The sequence below is a fragment of the Zalophus californianus genome, chromosome 8, assembly GCF_009762305.2.
Source record: "Zalophus californianus isolate mZalCal1 chromosome 8, mZalCal1.pri.v2, whole genome shotgun sequence".
NCBI lineage: Eukaryota > Metazoa > Chordata > Mammalia > Carnivora > Otariidae > Zalophus > Zalophus californianus.
Window position 1 is genome coordinate 138,732,470 of NC_045602.1, and position 18,988 is coordinate 138,751,457.

At 56.7% G+C, this 18,988-nt stretch overlaps 1 protein-coding gene across 3 annotated transcripts in view; it reads left to right on the top strand.

The window, feature by feature from the left end:
- The window catches only part of CDH4 (cadherin 4), a 535,945-nt gene that overhangs the window by 465,426 nt on the left and 51,531 nt on the right, over positions 1-18,988 (top strand). For all 3 annotated transcript variants that reach the window (XM_027622753.2, XM_027622754.2, XM_027622755.2), the window contains exons 5-6: positions 10,435-10,590; positions 16,734-16,878. In XM_027622753.2, coding sequence (XP_027478554.1) covers positions 10,435-10,590; positions 16,734-16,878 — 301 coding nt within the window. The remainder of the gene's footprint in view (positions 1-10,434; positions 10,591-16,733; positions 16,879-18,988) is intronic.

Sequence of the window (18,988 nt, forward strand, 5' to 3'; positions counted from 1 at the left end):
TCTAATACACTGTGGTAGCGAGGAAGCAGGTTGAATCCCCTTCACTGTGGCCCAGAACCTCAGCCTCGTCTGGTATTTCCATGTCCTTCCGTCCCTTGGTTTGTTTAGTCGCCCACTTCCAGTTTGCAGAGCTGAGCACACTCTGCATGTCTACTAGAATGCTGGGCTCTCCGGAGGAGACATTAAAACACCCAGGCATCATTATCGGTAAAGTCTAATACTCAGCCCAGATTTATGACAAAGCAAAGTGTTCAGTCCCCATTACTGGTAATGCATAAACTCAGCAAGGCTCAGTACTCAGCCCACATTAAATCAGTATTCAGCCCTCAATTCACAAAGCACAGTACTCAGCTATCATTTATTGAAAAAGCTCAATACTCATCCCTCAGCACTGGCTGAACAGTATTTATTACTGACTAAACACAGTACTCTATACTGACTAAGCACAGTACTCAGTACTGAGAAAACACAGTACTTAGCCCTCGTTACTAAGCATAGTACTCAGTACTGAGAAAGCACAGTACTTAGCACTCATTACTAAGCACAGTACTCATTACTGACTAAGCATAGTACTCACTCGGTACTGACCGAACATGGTACTTAGTACTGGATAAGCACAGTAGTCCACCGTCGGTATGACAAAGCACATTACTCTACCCTGGGTACTGACTAAGCACCACATAAGATACTGAATAATCATAGCACTCAGCCCTCAGTACTGAGGAAGCACAGTACTTAATCCTCATCACTGAATAAACACAGTACTTGGTACTGACTAAGCACAGTGCTCAGCCCTTGGTGCTGACTACACAGAGTACTCAGCCCTCCGTACCGCACACTGGTCAGACGTGATACAGATCTTCAGCTGCCGTCTCTCATACGCCCTTGCAGCCGCTCGGCAAGACCAGCATCAGAATCCTATTTCCAGACGAGGACAAGAAAACAAGAGGGCAGATGCCTTGATCAGGTAGAGAGCTGGAGAGGAGGGGAGGCCCCCGTCCTGCGTCCCTGTGGAGCCCTTCCCAGAAGAACAGGATATATAGGCGGAATGGAGGAGACTCTCATGCAGGAAACCCTCCCGTGGGCCCGGCTTGGGTGACGCGCCCTTCGCCGCACCGGTCACTGTGCCGGGGGAGGTCCTCCCCACTGGTGCACAGGAAACGAGGCAGGCGGGGGTGGACCTCACAGACACACCAGGGCTGGTGGCGGCCTTGTTGCCCCATCTCAGCCTGCGTCCAGCCTCATCCCCGCTGGCAGGCCAGATGCCTGCTCACAGCACACCCCCACCGTTCCTCTCTCGCTCGGGCGGCTGGGGGCTGGCCTCCATCCCACTGCTGGGCCCGCTCCTTGGGGCTCCCGCCAGGGCCTGGGTGCCATGGGCTCTGTGTCCCCAGGTTCTCCAGGACTGGATCCTGCCTGGCGTCCTCCCTTATCCCCCGCCCGGGGCCAGCACGCGACAACGGCAGACGCATCCTGTTGTACTGAAACAGAGATTGTGTGGGCAGGGCCTCCCAGAGACAGGCAGGGAACACACACGAAATACTCACGAAGCAGAGTGCCTGCCCAGACCCTCGGCTCTTCATCCGGAAGACCCGAATGACAAGCAGCAAGGTGTGGACAGCAAATCTGAGGGAACACCGAGCCCCCAAGTCCTCCTGTCATGTCATCCGTTCCGTCAATCCCTGACTTGATCGGACTGAGGCAGAAAGCCCTGAGAAGAACCTGTCTCACCCGTGGACTCGGCTTTACGTCTTGGGCTCCCTGACAGATGAGGCCATTCCTAGCTTGAGTCCCGGGAAGGGAGAGTCTCCCCACTCTGCTTCTGTGCAGACGACAGCCCTTGTTGGCTCTCGGGGTCGAGCAGCATCCGGGAAGCCACGGACCTGGCCCAGACCGCCCTGCTCAGAGCTGCTGGTCCTTCCAGGAGGCTGTCCAGGCACCTGCTGTTGACTGAGCATCACTCAAGGCAAGTGCTGTGGGGGCCACTGGATGACCCTCTCTCCTGAGCGTAGAGTCTAGTGGGGGACAGAAAGAAGGCAGTCAACAACAAAAATACACAGGAAAAAGCTGGTCACGACAAGGGCCGTGAAGACAGTTGAGCAGGGTGTAGCCCGCACTACTGGTGCGGCTCAGATCCCAGCCCGTGAAGACAGTTGAGCAGGGTGTAGCCCGCACTACTGGTGCGGCTCAGATCCCAGCCCGTGAAGACAGTTGAGCAGGGTGTAGCCCGCGCTACTGGTGCGGCTCAGATCCCAGCCCGTGAAGACAGTTGAGCAGGGTGTAGCCCGCACTACTGGTGCGGCTCAGATCCCAGCCCGTGAAGACAGTTGAGCAGGGTGTAGCCCGCGCTACTGGTGCGGCCCAGATCCCAGCCCGTGAAGACAGTTGAGCAGGGTGTAGCCCACACTACTGGTGCGGCCCAGATCCCAGCCCGTGAAGACAGTTGAGCAGGGTGTAGCCCGCACTACTGGTGCGGCTCAGATCCAGTGGCCAGTGCACCATCGACTCCCGGGCTCGGCCTTTTGCTAACACTCCACAGCTGGACACCTCCACGGAGGGCTGACCACGCCACACTGGGAGGTGCCTGGGAGGGCCCCCCTTGCCCCCACTCACCCTGGGGTGGCCCGCAGAAACCAGCCTCCTTGCCCCAAGGCTGGACTCCCTCCATTGCAGATCACAGCCCAGGACCTCACCCACCTCCCCCCGCAGGATGAGGCTGAGGCCTGACCCCAGCTGACACCACGTCTCTCTTCTCCCTCTTGCCCCGTCTCCTCTTCCCAATCACTCACTTAAGCACCCTTCTCTCGGTCTCTGCCATAGGGAACCTCACTCTGACACCAGGATGGAGAAGTCAGGTTGGGCGTCTGTGGGGAGGTACCATAGAGCACCCCAGTGACCTCACCTCTGCTTAGCACTTACCTGCCCAGTACTGAGTGAGGGCCCTGCAGACAGCACTGGGGTCAGGCAGAGGTTTGACCTAGTACAACAGGGAACCATCCAGCTAATGAAAGCAGAAAGAACATGCCCCGAGGATCCGGGCTGCTAAGGACTGGAAGGGAAGGCAGGCCAACCAGGTGGGCCCAAGGCTCTGGGTCTTGGCAGGGAGATGGCATTGTGCTGGTGGAGGGGCACCAGCCAGATTTCCCACCCTGACTCTCTTGTTTCAAGATCCACGTTTGAGCGCCTGGGTGGCTCAGTCAGTTAGGCATTCAACTCTTGGTTTCAGCTCAGGTCATGATCTCAGGGTCGTGGGATCGAGCCCTGCCTCAGGCTCCGTGCTCAGCATGGAGCCTGCTTAAGATTCTCTCCCTCCCTCTCCCTCTGTCCCTCCCCCCGGCTCGCACTTGTGCTCTCTTGCTCTTTCACAAATAAATAAATTTTTTAAAATTCTTTTAAAAAAATAAAAAGATCCACGTTTGAGAAAGAGAAACTGATTGGCCCACTTGGCCCGTGGGCCTGCCTGTTGGCTGGGGGGGGAGGGCAGAGCATGTTGACCATCTCCCCAAGACCACTCACGATGGGGAACAATGATCCCCAAAGGAAATCAGGCCTCTGTTATCAGAGGCAAGAGTGGACCCTACATCATTCTGTGGCCCACAGCAGTACCTTCTATAATCCCATACCACAAATTAAGTAGCTACCTGTCTTTGTTAATTTGGTGCAACATGACGGGCATTTTTGAGAATCATCTAATTCACTCTTCCCCACCAGGCAAATTTTGTAAGAACATATTCATGGCTTTCATTAGTATTCATATGACTTTGAGGATTTTTTCATGATTTGTAGAACTCAAAGTAATTGTGAATGGTATTGTGTAATAGTGTCAATGTTACACAAGAAATGCCTTTTCCTATCACATTCTGGGTTTTTCTGTTCGTTACAAGAACCTAATTTAAAATAATTGAAGGCTGGATGTTATCACACATGGAAAATACTTGAAAAAATGCAAGAAACGCAAACATCTTCGAGCCTCATGCCATGATGTTCGGGAGTCAAGGGAGAGGCAGGGTAAAGTAAGAACCCTCACTCGCCTGCAGCCCAAGTTTGTCCCGTTAATTTGATGAGAACGGTTTGATCATCGCCAAATCCCGCTTCCTCCCCAGTGCCATGGCAAAGGTCTCTCATTAAACTTTGCAGCGAGCTGGAAGGGACTCCCGCAGTCGTTGGTTATAATTTCATAATCTCTTTCACAAGCAGCTGAAGTGAAGCTCTTGGCCCAGAACTCCGAGTCATGGTGGCTTTTTCTAACACGGCGCTTCCACAGTCCCTGTGCCCCAGGGAGAGTGGCAGCCAGGAGCGTCCCTCTGGGGGTCACAGAGACCTCCTGGGCTGTCCCCGGTCTGACTCTGCAGTGGGCCGCGCCTCCTCGTCCTCCCTGGCTGTGTTCAGAGGCTCCTTTAGGAAGGCAGGTGACTCCACTCTTGGCTCCCAATTACTTGTGGAAACTTGTCCCACCCCTTTCTCTCTCTGGTCCTCGGCGCCCCCATATGCAGAATGTGGAAAAGGTGGTGGGGTGGAGCTGAACGCCCTGGGATTCCTCTTTCGTGATCCCTTAAGGAGTTCTGGGATGCGGGTGGAGAGATTCCTGCAGGGCCGACAGTGGAGGCTTTTGAGGCATAAGGACGTGGAGGAGGAAGCCCTGATCTGGGCAAAGATGAACAGTGAAGAGTGAGGATGGGCCAGCCCGTTGGCAGCCGCACCCCGCCATGCTTGTGGCCCTGCACACCAGCCCCTCCCCCAGCCTCCACGGGTCCTTCCAGAGGCCACGAAAGGCAGAGGACACCACACCCCTATTCTGACTCCTTCCCCGGCCCCCCAGGCGCTCCGAGGTCTCCGCAAGGGCAGGACAGGTGGCGGCAGACCCCCCACTTCTGCTCGGGCTCCACTCTGGGGGAGGTGAGGGGTGACCAGACCTCGTTCCATTCCCTGACTCACCTCCCCCGTCTCATTTCTCGGTTCCTTTCCTTCCTCCCTCGTCCAGCAGCCAGTGAGGCTCCCAGGTGGACCTTCTCTCTCCCACCCCAGCATCCTTGTGCTGCCCACCTGCCCCTGCCTGATGCCCCCTTGGGCTCGCTCCCCACATTTTTCTGCATGCTTGCTTCTTCATCCTATGGGGCTCAGAGAAGCCCTGTTTCCTCTATGAAGCCCTTCTTGCCACCCACTCACCATGGCCTTAGGCTTCCCTTGGGCACCTGGAAGTGACCCTGCCATCTGCTCCTTGAGCTGCCTGCCCCCTGCCCCCAGGCCGTATGTCCTGGTTTCATTCGTCCATCCGGTGTTTACTGAGCACCCACTGCGTTCACCGGTGCCAGGCCTGCACACACCATCCTGGCAGACAGAGCCTGCCCTGTTCGTGTTCCTTGGGCCCAGAGAAGAGTGCTGACCGTCCTTGGTGCTCACCCGGGAAGGGAGGGAGGGAGGGAGGACAGGCGAGCGTTCACGCAAGGCAGACAGGACGGCCGACACATAAAGCCTGAGGTGGCCCTGGTTCTCGGTCGGCGTGAACACCAAGAAGCCCCAGCAGTCAGAGCTGGGGCCCCGCTGCAGCCACATGGGAGCTACAGATGGGTCTAGTGAACTCCTTCTCTTACATCTGGGCTCTGGTGGGAGTCAAGTTTTTAAAAGAAAATTGCCTCTCTCGGCTAGTTTCTTTGCTAGCTGCAGCCACGGCCAAGCGTCAGTCCCCTGCCTGCGTCGTGCACAGTCTGGGGCCAGACGGGCTCATGATTCAGTGCTTCTGAGGGGTTGGAGAAGTGGGGACCACTGCAACTCAGAAGTCCCAACAGGTAACGAAGACGAGGGTGTGCAATCTGTTTCCCTGGGAAAGTCTCCAGGTTTAATCCCAAACGAGGAGAAAGAGCTGAACACTTCACTAAAGACTTACATCCTCACGGAAGAGCTTGATCCTAAGGACTCGGAAACAGCTTTGAAATGTGAGGGCAGGAGTCCCGGGGAGGCCACATAGCGGCCAGGCAAAGCCCTGAGGACCCAGAGCTGGCGCCTTCCAGGACACCGGGTGCAAAAGGGGAGAGGGATCCAGCCGCGCACACGTGTGTGTGTGTGTGCGTGTGTGTGTGTGCGCGTGCGCGTGCGCAAACGTGCTTTCTGTGTGTGCATGCATGCTGCATGTTTGTGCAAGCATGCATGCATGTTTGTGTGCATGTGCATGTGTGCATGCATGCTAGAGTGTTTTCTGTGTGTATGCACGCTGCGTGTTTGTACGTGTGCAAGCATACTGTGTGTTTGTGTGTGCATGTGCGTGTGTGTGCACATGCTGCATGTTTTCTGTGTGCACACATGCATGTGTGTTTGTACGTGTGTGTGCACGGTGTGTGTGTCCAATAATTGTACAAGGCAGTGGACAAAACCAAACATTCAATGTGAACCTTGCCTCTAAGTTCTTCCCCTGGAGCCTCTCAGACCCTATTCCTTCTCCAACAATCTTTATCACACTTTTTATTTGTGGATTAAGTGGGCGTCATGTTTTTAGGAGTCTCTGATTTCACTGGCCCACGAGCCATATGAGGGCAGGGCAGTGTCCATCCGGCGTGGGACCTGGCCCACAGCGAGGGAAGGTGTTGTTGAAGTGCCGTGAGCCCCCCAGGTGCAGGGGGCTGGGGCCAGGTGGGGGGCGCAGCCTGGAGCCAAGGGTCGTCTCTGGTTGTTGGGGTGTCTTGGTATCCTGGCAAGGGGCTTTGTCCACTGGAATCTGGATGTGATTCTCTCCCCTTCGATGCTTCAGGGATAAACCTCCAAGGAGTTTGCAATTCAAAACCACACATGGTGACTTTTCTCCAGTTTCAAGTTCATTTGAGATTAGGCAAATATCTCCTCCTTGGGGAAGATTCTGCCAGAATCCTTCACTTCATCCAGCCTTTCTTAAGGACGAGAGCCGGCCTTCCAAGCAGAAGTCCCCGGGTGAACACAATCGCCCGGCACCATAAGTTACTTTAATGTAGACGTCACTTTAAACTAACCTCTTACCATCTGTTCTGTCCTTTAATAACAAATGCAAAAGAGCATAATTCTCCGTGGCATCATAAAATTGAGGTGGGTGATGGAAATGCCTGTCTGTGTTCTTTATTCATGGCCCTATCGTATGCTGCTGTGATGTTTTTCTCCTTTTCTAGACACAAATCAAGGGGAAACTGCTCTCCCCTGATCTGGTGAATTCATTTGTACAGTATTTCTTCTTAATGTGGTAAACTGTGGGGGAGCTCAGAGCATCCCGAGCCAGTGCAGAGCCCTGGACGCACACACAGAGCGGCACCCGGGGAATTAAGCAAAGGCACCTGGTGGTCAAAATGTAATGAGATTCCTTTGCAAAAAATAAAACCTCTTTAAATATGTGGTGGGTTCTTTTCAGTGGTTCTATAATTAAATTTCCCCACGAAGGATGGGCCGTCTGGCCCAAAGAACGCAGCAGAAGTGGGCTGGGCGGATGGGCTGAAACACAGCCCCCGCCCCCGGAGGACCGTCCGGCTCCAACCCAAGGACCTCCTCAATCCAGCGCAGCTCAGCCGCTAGTTTGGGACCTACCGTGTACTCAAGTGCAGAAGTCACCGACCTTTCTAGAACTTTCCTCACTCCCAGAAGGCAGACTGGGGCTTCACAGGCAGCTAGCCTTGAGTGTTTTCCATTAATCACGCAGTTCCCTGTCTCCACAACAGGGCCTGATCTGCTGTAACCGGTTCCCCACACCTGGAGCAAGAGCTCAGGCACAGGTGGCAGGAGGGGGGCTTCCTCTCTGGGACCCAGACTAGTCGCCACCACCCCGTGTCCCCAGCCACCACACCTTGGCACCAACTCCCTCCCGTGGCAGAGAAGAGGTGGCTCTGGGCCACAAAGGGCTGCCTTCCTGTGAGCTGACCCCTGGGGCTGGAGCCCGGCGGCTGGAAGAACACCTGTCCTGCTTCTGCAGGGCATGTCCCCGGACGCGGCTGCAGCGCTGGGCTGCTCAGACTCGGCTGCATGACGGACGCTACTTGGTGGGCAGCAGAGGGACAGGTGGTGAAGGTGGACTCCTGTCCTGGGCCGCCGCCCAGTGCTGTTAGCGAGCGAGCAGGCAGAGGGCCAGGGCGGCAGGCGCGGGACCCAGCGTGTCATCACCTGCAGGAGGCAAGGGGGGCTCAGCGCCTCCATGGCCCAAGGGGACAGCACAGAGTGACATGTGTCCCCAGCCCCCGGCCTTGGCCATTCTTTCAGTGGCCCCGCCTGAAACCCTGCTGGGTGTGTGCTGCTCGGGGCAGAGCCAAGGAAGCCAGGAGGTGGGAGACAGGAACAAAGATGGTCCTCACAGAGCGGCGGAGGGAGGGCGGGGAGGGTATTGGAGGGGGAGAGTGGGGGGCGAGGGATATGTGGAAGGAGTGGGGGAGGAGTATGGGAATGAGGGAGGGGTATTGGAGGGGAGGGGCTAAGGGCCGGGTAGGGTTATGTGGGGAGGTATGGGGGAGGGGAAGGGTATGTGGAAGGGGCAGGGGGGTACATTTCCAAACCATCACCCAAGATGCCTACTCAATCTCTGTCCCCTTGCCTGGGTACAAAAGCCTTTCTTGTAATGAGAACTTTGGGGACATGCAAAGATGCAGTAGAGTCCCACGAGCTGTGGTCACTGTGCTCTCTGTCTTGTTTTGTGACTCCCTTACTCCAGACAGGGTAGTGTGCCCCAGTGTCGCCTTCACTCCTCTTCCCCCACCGCACCCCAGCTCCGGCGAGCACCCCACTGTCCTCTGTGCCCATGAGCTCAGGGGGTTTCTTCATTCAATTTTAACTGCACTCTTGTAATAAAACGCCTGGTCCCACTCTGCTCTGTAGAGCTAGAGGCTTTCATTGTGGTCCATTATGTTATAAAATGTTGTTACGGCCCCGCCACTTGATTTCCCAAAAAAAAAAAAAAAAAAAGCTGTATTTTGTAAAGGTGTGCGGTTGACCCCTGAACGATGCAGGGTTGTTGGGGCACGGCCCCTGGCACAGCCAGAAATCTGCATGTTAACTTCTAACTCCCCCAAAACCTAACTGCTAACAGCCCACTGTCAGCCAGAAGCCTTACACACAAGATAAACAGGCGATGAACGCATATTTTGATGTTATGTGTATTATAGACTATGTAATTACAACAAAGTCAGCTAGAGGAAAGACAGTGCTGTTAAGCAAATCATAAGGAGGAGAAAACACTGTGACGGTCCTATACCGTATTCATCGATAAACATCCGTGTACAAATGGACCGGCACAAGTCAAACCTGTGTCCGAGAGTCAACCGTATTCAAAGTTGAATTCCAGTCTGTTAATGACCTTATCCATCACCCCTTTTCAGTCTCCGTGGTTTATTTTCCCACAGCTCAGAGAAGCCAGTTACCTTACAGTTGGTGACCCCGTTCCCATCAGGTGCCCCTTATCATTATAAGCTTTTGCTTCCTCTAAATGCAAGATGTGCTTCCTACTTTCAAATTTTTTTATTGAAGTATAGTTCACATACAGTATTATACTAATCTCAGGTATGCAACACACACCCGAATGTCGGGCGACTCGACAATTATTTGCGTTATGAAATGCTCGCCACAAGGACTGCAATCACCATCTGTCACCATACTGTATGTCTTACTTTTAATTCTACTGTTGTCCTTTTTGTCTCCCAAAGACTAACGTTCTTACCCCATCACCTGGTCTCCTGCCCCCTGGAGAACACAGAACTGTGCGCTTACCTTGGCTCTTCCTCAGTCAGACCTTGCTAACTTCCTCAGGAGTTGCGAGCCAGAGAAACGTTATTAAATCTTTTTCAACAACATCCAGCTTCTCTGTGAAAACACTTCTGTGTGTTTATAGTGTGCTGTAGCCTTCTTGACGACAGGCTTCGGCGTTAAATCTGTGTCTCTGGGCTGGTCACGGGGCCTTCCTGCCCCTCGGGGACCGGATTCTGTCCCCGGGCACCTCCGTCAAAGGAGCAAGAAGATGGGACCCGGGTGGAAACTTAGGGGGGCGTAAATGGGCCAGCTCCCAACCTCTCTTCCCTCTGGGCTCTGGGGCAGCTGCTCCGTTGTCCTTCCTCCATCTTTCCCGTTTGACGGCGGACGTTAGGCGTGTTTGCGTCGCGGCTGTGGCCATTTTCCACCCTTGTTTCCAGGCTTCCCAGCAGTGCTGGAGTCTCTACCGTGTGTCCCACACTCCCTGCAGAGACTTTAACTTGGAATATTGTGTCTTATCTTTCCCCGTTACCTGCTGGGTCACTGGACGTGTAGTTGGTGGCACTCCGTCACTCCCTGACCCTGACTGCCCTTCCGGTTCCCAAAGTGGATAAAGCATTAGCTGTGGTCCCAAAGTACCTCAAGATGGCCAAGTGCAAGGAAATCCAGGGCGGGGTGAGTGTACATTTAAGGAGCGTGGCCCCTGCTCCCCGCAGCAGGCTGACATGCCTCTCCTCTTGCTCCTTCTTCCAGATCCGGTCTGACAAAGACAATGACATTCCCATCCGGTACAGCATCACGGGCGTGGGTGCCGACCAACCCCCCATGGAGGTCTTCAGCATCGACTCTATGTCTGGACGGATGTATGTCACTCGGCCCATGGATCGGGAGGAACGAGCCTCCTACCACGTGAGTACCTCGGGCCTTGGGTTCCTACCTTTAGAAGGAGAACTTGGCTTATACTTTCAGACTCTTACCTCTTGTGTATCTCACTTCATCTCACATCCATACATCCATCTATCCATCCATCCATCCATCGGTTCCTCCATCCATTCTTTCCTTCAACCACCCATTCTTCCATCCATCTACACATCCGTCCATCTACTCATCCATCCATCCACCCATCTACTGATCCATCCATCCATCCATTCTTCCATCTACTCCTTCCTTCATCCATCCATTCTTCCATCCATCTATGCATCCATCCATCTACTCATCTATCCATCCATTCTTCCATCCATCCCTCCATCTACCCATCCACTGATCCATCCATCCATCCATCCATCCATCCATCCATCCATCTATCCATCCATCCATCCATCCATCCGTCCATCCATCCATCTGTCCATCCATCCATCCCTCCATTCATCCATTCCTTCCAGGCATCTACCCATCCATCCACCCACCCACCCACCCATCCATCCATCAATCCAGGGAACATTTCTCAAGCATCTAGTATGTGTCAGGTCCTGTGGTTGGCAGGAGGCCTGAAGTGATAACATGAGTAAACATAGCCTCACTCTGAGGGAGCTTACACTGTACTGGGATTAAGAGGCATCAAAGCCTCTTGGCCTGAAGCCCTTAAGAACGCTGTGTCCCCAGATTCTTCAGCAGCCCGACCACAGGCCTTGAGAAGAGTGGGTGTAGTTACTGACACACCTCTGCATCCTGCCCTAGAGGTGCCATTGGAAATGGGCATGTGGCTGCCATCCTGACTGCCTCTCGGACAGTGGGGGCCAGGGTCAGGGAGAAGGAAATATAAGGGAAATAGATTGTTTTGTTAGCTGGCTCGAAAAAGAGTTTCCCTTGGATGCCTGAGTATCTAAAGGAAAATCGTCGTATCTTTTCTGAGCCAGACTGATGATTTTATTTACGGGGCTAGGGAATGTGGAGGAAAGCACGCAGACATTGAAACCCCGGCAGCGGGCGGCCGCTGACACTCAGGCACACTTTGCCTCTGGCTTCCAAGCAGACAATCTCAGGGGTGCCTTCCCCCCTGGAAGGGGCTCTCGGGGACCTGCTCTGAGGCACTGGTGAAATAAGGTGTGGTCGTCCCCACACCAAACACTTACCAGGGGCCGGACCCTGGGGACCTACTACCCCTCCTCCCTGCCTCCCACGTGGTCTGTCTGCCCGCCCGGAGGGACATGCGCCTCCTAGAATGCCTCGTTCCAGGCATTTGTGCCCCGGAGCCTCAAGGGATGCTCAGCCAGTGGTTGGGGACGAGCAAATGTTTCCAGTGAGTGAGAACACAGGAAGGGGGCAGCTGCTGGCTCGCTGCATCACCCACCTGGCCAGGGGTCCCTCTGCCTTGCAGTCTTTGATCCTGATTAGCCGATGACCTCGAGAGCCTCCTCCGACACTGGAGGCTTTGTCTCCAAACGGCCCCACAGAGAGGCCACTTGCTGATGCTCATGTTCACCTCGTTCAAGATTAGACAGAGTCCTTTTTAATTATCACGGTCGCCCCTCCTCCTGGGCCCAAGGAGCCCCCACGCCTCTCTCCAGGAGGCCAGAGAGCAGGGCTGGCCCCAAGCGGCTCTGGTGTCCGCTGGAATGTCACACGGTTGCTTTAGCGGTTTGGGGAGGAAGGCGCTCTCAGCGGGGCACCTCTTCTGCCTTCTTTGGGGTTCCAGCGACCCCTGCTGTCCCCAGTACGGGTGTCTTCTCTGGCTGTTTCTTATGACCCTTCCAGACTGAATGAAATCCTTTGTCGTAAACCCTGGGCCGGCTGCCCTGCAGAGCCTGAGGCTCGGCGTGCCACGGCCCTGGTGAGCCTGGCGGGAAGGGGCCGCCCCGGGCCAGGCCCGCTCAGCTCCTGACATCAGGACGGCTGCAGAGTCCGGGACCCGTGTGGAATGAAGTGGGAGGCCCTCATCTGGACCAGGGATTTCAAGTCAGTGACAGCAGAGCATTTAACCACACACGGTCCCTCCTGCATGTTGGGCGTGCAGGCCGTGCGGTCTCAGGCTGTTGAAACTGGCGCCCTTTGAGGACGGGCAGCACAGGTGGGCTGTCAGCCAAGCCCGCTTCGGAGGACGTGGCCCCAGCACCTGCTGACTGCAGATCCACCCCTGAGAGAACCCACACCGAGTGGGAAGGCGCCCCCTTTCATTTTATTTTAATTACTTGGGAAACCTTGAGCTCAAAAGGAGACCTGCTTTTGGTGTTTCTGGGTAACTGTTTCTCCTCAGCATTTCTCACCAAAGTCAGCACTGGAATTCCCGGTTCCCCGGCGAGAGTCCGGCTCCGCCCTCCTGCCACCAGCCCCAAGCAGCTGGTGCCACGGCCCCGCCCCGCCGAGACAGTTCAGCCCAGGGGACAAGGACGCAAGGAGGCGCCTGAACGCCAATGTCCGCTCCAGGGAGCGTGTCACCTGCCTGCCCCCATCGCTCACAGGCAGGATGGTCGATCCACCAAGCGCCAAGGCAGTGGCTAGTGTCCTGCCGAACAACCTAGGCCCCCACGCACCTCTCACGCTCACCTCCATTTCTGTTTGTTCCTTTTGCCTGATGTGACCCCAAAGCCTCGCTCAGCACCAGACTCTGCCCAGGAGACGCGTGGTGTCCGAAGCTAGATGGCTCTGCAACAGGCCCCCTCAGAAAAGCAGGGGGTCATAGGCTGGCATTCCCCGGGGATCTGGGGTAGCATGCTGGGCCTGGAGGGAGACCCCTGGTCCTCTCCAAGGACGCCTGCAGGCCACAGCCCCTCCTCGCCCAAGCCGGCCAGAGAGGAAGCAGAGAACCTGGCCAGGGGGCAGGGTGGGGGGAGGGGAACCGTCCACCTGTCCCTGCGCACTCTCGGCTCTGCGTCTGGGTCTCCGGGTGACCTGCTCACCTCCAGACACTTGGCACACGTTCCCTTCTGTCTCCCGCCACGTCCTGAGGTTCCATCTTGGGAGATGAGAAATCCAACCATGCCACCATGTATTAAGTGTTTCCTGCTTGCTCTCGTGAACCAGGAAATGTGCTCCGGGTGGGTGCCCACCTCAACCTCCTCGGGCCCCATCTCAGAAGTGAGGAATGTCTCCCAGGGCCACCCCTGGCTGCCGCCTCCAGCAGGGTCACCCCAGACCCCAGAAGGTGGCAAGTGGGTGGGAGATAACGGGACCCAGATCGGAGGAGAGGTCAAGTCCATTTGCCGAATTCCAGATTGAAACCTCATGTTCCATCTTTCAACTTTCTGTCCCAGTGCGGTGAAGCCCTCGAGAACTCTCCCGTCTTCCCTGGGGTTGGGAAGCTGCTCTGGGCAGTCCTCACTCCTCGTGAGACTAAGGCACGAGCCCCTGTCAGGACTATCACCTCGCAGGACGCCCACCAGAGCCGTCGGGGGCAGCCTGCAGGTGTGTTAGCTCTCTCTGCCGCATAACAAGCAGGCACAAACTCAGCGGCTTAAAATAACACCCATTTCCGGGCTCGTGTTCTGTAGGTCAGAAGTCTGATGGGCTCTGCCTTGAGGTCTCACAAGGTGGAAATCAAGGTGATGCCTACCTGGAGGCGTCGGCTTCCTGCTCATCCAGGTTGTGATGGATTCGGATCCCCCTTTTCTTGCTGACTGTCGGCCAGCGCCTCTCTCACCCCCTTAAGACACCTGCCTTCCTCGGCATGAGGCCCCCTCCACTTTCTCCAGCAGCTATGCCCTGAATCTGCCCGCAGTGTCAGCCTCCAGTTCCCGTGCAGCCGCCAGCCAAGGCAACACTGTGATTTTAGAGCCATGAGGCCACCTCATCCCACCCAGACATTTCCCTCCGTGTCTAAAATGTAGCCCAATCATGGGGCGACCCCCCATTGCATCCACATCTGGGGATCCACACCCCACATCCTCAGGCACTTTGGACCACGTCTCCCACCTGAGAGCAAGCTGATGAACTGTGGACACGGGTCACTAGGAGACAACCAACAACACATCAGTGTTCAAATGCATGAAATGAAGAACGGTCATGTTTGCTTTTGCAGGATGATTCTCTAGAAGGTTCTTTGGAGGGTTCCATAAATAAGACCTGAATGCTGCCACTACTCTCATCTTGGGCAAATTTCCTAATCTTCCTGCACCTCCCTTGCCCCATCTGTAAAAGAGAGATCGGGACAATACTGGTGTCACGGGTGCTCGTGGAAGCTGAGGCGGGTCACCCACGCGGTCACCCACGCGGGCTCTGGCAGGAAGTCTCCAGCGCCCACGCACAGGCGCTTCCAGGGCCTGCATGGAGTGCTGCGTGGTCCGGGCTCCAAGAGGAAGCTGGCGGCCCGCAGTTAGGACACGAAGCAGAGCGAGCCGCTGAGAGGAGGCGGGCATGCACGCATGGGTTCCTCCCTGCTCCTGTCCCCACGGGGACGTGACACCAAGCCCCTGCGTTCGTGTTTCCCCGTCTCGCTTCCGCAGAGAGAAGGGACAGACGTCCTGCTCACGGCATCGCAGGGGCAGCAACCTCCCTTTGTATGTGAGGCTCAGGTTGGCAGGTCACGGAGGCGCCCAGAGTTCCCCCCCGTGCCACCTTGTCTCCGCACCAGGACGGGACAGCCCCCGCCAAGCCCACAGCGCGTGCCCAGCCCGAGACGTGGACGGCGGCCCTCCCCGCCAGGCCGCGCTGCCACTGCCAACAGCGTCACCTTTAACTGTGTCTCCCAAGTACCTTTTCTCAGCGGCTTCTTGACCGCTGGAAGAGCTCAGCTGCAGGACGGGGGGCAGGGTGGGCCCGAAACTGCGAGGGGTGCTTCCCGGCCCTTCCACACGGTGCTCAGAGCCGAGGCGCCGGGCGTGCAGTCGCCTCTGGCCCCCCGGGAATCAGGCCTAATGTATGCCCTTGCAACATCGCAGGCCGGCTTCCCCTGGGAGGCTTCTCCTCAAACTCCCCACTTCAAGGGCAAAATTCCACTCGGGGCCGTGGGGACTGAACCAAAGCGCCGGGGCTGGGGTAGACACTGTTGGCCGGAGCCTCCCTAGGGCAGGCGTGGAAGGCGCACTGCCTCCTCCTTCCCAGAGGCTGGTAGGGCGGCCATGATGCGGGGCACCAAGGAGGAGAGGGCCGGTGGACCCCCCGCCCGGAGACACTTCCCACCCACAGGCCTCAAGCACGCGCCCTTCTCGCACCCTTGGCATGGCGTTGTCCTGTGGCAAAGACCTCGAGGTCCGATGTGAACAGCTTGCCAGGTGACGGGGTGTCAGCTGAGAGATGCGTGACAGTCACAGCTCTGGTGTGGACAGACCTCGGGGAGACCGTGCCCCTTTCCACTCCCCGTTCTCCCCCAAATCCCAGTCCTGCGTGAGCGTCCCCAGCCCCCTGCCGCCCCCAGGCCTCAGCTGCCCCAGGTCCCCCTTGGGGACCTCACACCTATTCCTCTCCCTGTGTCCCATTCATCGGGCACAGCTCAAACGGCACCTCCTCTGGAACGCCTGCCTGGCCTCCTCCCAACCCCAGCCGGTCGCTCCATAGGCCTTCTCTTCCTTCCTGGTGTCCATCTCCCTTCTCGACGAGAAGCCCCAGGGCTGGGCCTTGTCTGGACCACTGGACAATAATCTAGGGTGCAGCCAGTGCCTGGTACATAGAGGCCCTTGACAGATCCTGGTTGAGTGGATGAACTGACGAATGAATGGGGAATGAATGAATGAATGAATGAATGAAAAATTCAAAAACTGGGGCACGTGGGTGGCTCAGTTGATGAAGCATCCGACTCATGGTTTCAGCTCAGGTCATGACCTCAGGGTCCTGGGATCGAGCCCCACGTCGGGCTCTGTGCTCAGCAGAGAGTCTGCTTGTCCCTCTTTCTTCCTCCCCCCGCTGCTCGCTTTCTCTCCATCTCTCTCTCGAATGGATAAATAAAATCTTTACCCAAAAAATTCCAAAAATTAAGGGTGCTCTCACAGCTCTTCCCCATGTCCCCAGAGGAGAGCCCTGAGGCTCAGAGGAGTTTCGTGGCATGTCCCAGGCCCACCTGCCTGCCAAGACTGTCCCTTGGGGGCCCAGGCCCTTACGTCAGCGCCAGCCCAGAGCTGTGGGCTGGCAGGAGCCTGCCCTGGGCTGTCCCCAAGGCTGATGGTGTCTATGCTGCTTTCCAGCTCAGAGCGCACGCAGTGGACATGAACGGCAACAAGGTGGAGAACCCCATCGACCTGTACATCTATGTCATCGACATGAATGACAACCGTCCCGAGTTCATCAACCAGGTCTACAACGGCTCCGTAGACGAGGGTTCCAAGCCAGGTGAGCCCCCGGCCCCTGAGGAGCGCCGAGTGAGTGGGACCCAGCGGGCGAGGAGGCCCCATGCTCAGGGAGCCGTGAGCACCCCACAGGCCTCCTCCCCGTGGAGGCGCTCAGGTGCACGCCACGCGCACTGCAGGCCGCACGCAACCCCCGGGAGCAGGGCCCCTGCTTCATGGGCTCCACGGTCCCGAGGGGGGTGCAGGCAAAAACCAAGCTAAAGCAAGTACATAAAGCCATAGCCTGGACAGTAAGGCTTGGAAGGAACCCAGGGGCGCTGAGAGCCGTGGCGGTGCCTGTAGGTCAGGGAGGACCCCTCTGTGGAGGCGACATAGGGGCTGAGAGCTGAGGCGTGACAAGGACCTCTTGGAGAGAAGCTCTGGGGGCGGGGGGTGTTGGAAGGGAGCCTGGGGAAAGAAAAGGCAGGGGCAGAGGTCCTGGGGCAGGAGAGGAGGTCAGAGAGAAGACCCAACATCCAAAGTCTCCCGTGCCACACTTTCCATTTTATTCCAAGCCCCGTAGGAAGCCCACAAGAAGGCCAGACTCCCGCGGCCCCAAGCGGCGAGCCCGCATATGCCTGCAGGCCTCAGGTGCCCTCTGAGCTGACCCAAAGGCCAGTCTTGCCCTAGACTTCAGTTTGGCATAAATGACCTTGACCACGTGATCGTGCACCACGGCCCTTGCTAAGCATGTCTCTGCAGGAGGTGGGCACCTTCCCTCTCCTCTTTAGCAAAGGCAAGCCAGGAGGTATGTGGGGGGGCCAGAACCCCCAGCCAATGCTGGACCCGGCCTGGGAACCAGCAGCAGCACCTGGGAATGCGGTAGAAATCTAGAACCTCTCAGCCCACCCCTCTCCCCAACTCAGTCTCTGTAGGTGAGCAGCGCAGCCCTGCACTGCTGTCTCCTGCAGGGACGGGGCAGCATCCCTGGGCCAGCTGCCCGGCCGGGGTTGGGCGGGTAGAGCTGAGCTGAGCACCCCCGGGGCCACCGGGAGTAACCACTGAAATGCAGGACGCCCAGGGGCACGGGAGGATCAGAACAACTATTTTCACACATACCTATGCACCAGGCAACATTTGGGAGCCACCTACAGTGGCGAGGTACTGCTTTTGTCCTGAACTTCAAGTGTCCCTGGGCATCTGTAGCTTAGCGGGCGACCCCACCCTGGCAGCCCTGGTGAGTACCCCGTCCCAGGAGGGCGGCCGGGCTCCTGGGAAGGCCTGTGGCTCTGGGCACATGGACGCTCAAGCACTGGGAGCCTGGAGCCCAGCCAGCTTCCCGCTTCCTGTGCTCGGAGGGGTCAGCCACATCCCATGCAGCCCACGGTGGGGTGGTGAGGCCAAGCATTTATCATCGCTTCCCCGCCCGGAGCGGGTTGTCATAGTTCCGTCTCCAGGGGCTGCTTTTTCAGCAAGGTGAATTGTGTTTTTGATTGATTGTCTCGGAATCGCGAGACGCAGGCCAGCCCAGTGTCAGTGAAGGGACGGGATGTGACATTATGTCTGCCCGCACTTTGGGCAGCTTCTCCCCACAGCCCCTGAGGAGCAGGGACAGGGTGCCGACAGGCAAATTAGCTCCAAGCGGCCAGCTCCTTAGGCAAGGGGGTGGGGGCGTGTGTGTCAGGCTTGGGAGTGCTTTCTTGTTAGCACAGATATGGCGGGTCTCTCTCCCCACAACCCGGCACACTCTGTAAAGGTGCCTGAATATCACAAATCACACCTCCCATGTCTTACTTTAGAACAAATCAATAGAGAAAGTCTTCCCAAATGTGTAACTGGCTTTACTTATTAGGATAACAAAAGCAGCAGATTGCTGTGTCTCCTCTTCAAAATCCTGATAAGCCTTTAAGCCCGGAGATCGGAGCAGCCCCCGCCCCCCCCCACCATCGCCTCATCGCCCCAGCTCCACGGGACCGCTTGGAATGCCGAGCATGGCCTGGAAGACCGGAAGGCTGGTGCGGATCCCAAGACGGGTCCTCTCTCCCTGTTCACTCCTGTGTCTTTCATGGACCGTTTGCACTAGGTGTGGACTGACTTTCAGGGTCCCTGGGGGACTCCGCATCTGTCTCTGATCCCGGAACGGCCCTCAGAGGGGAACAGAGATGCCACGGCTT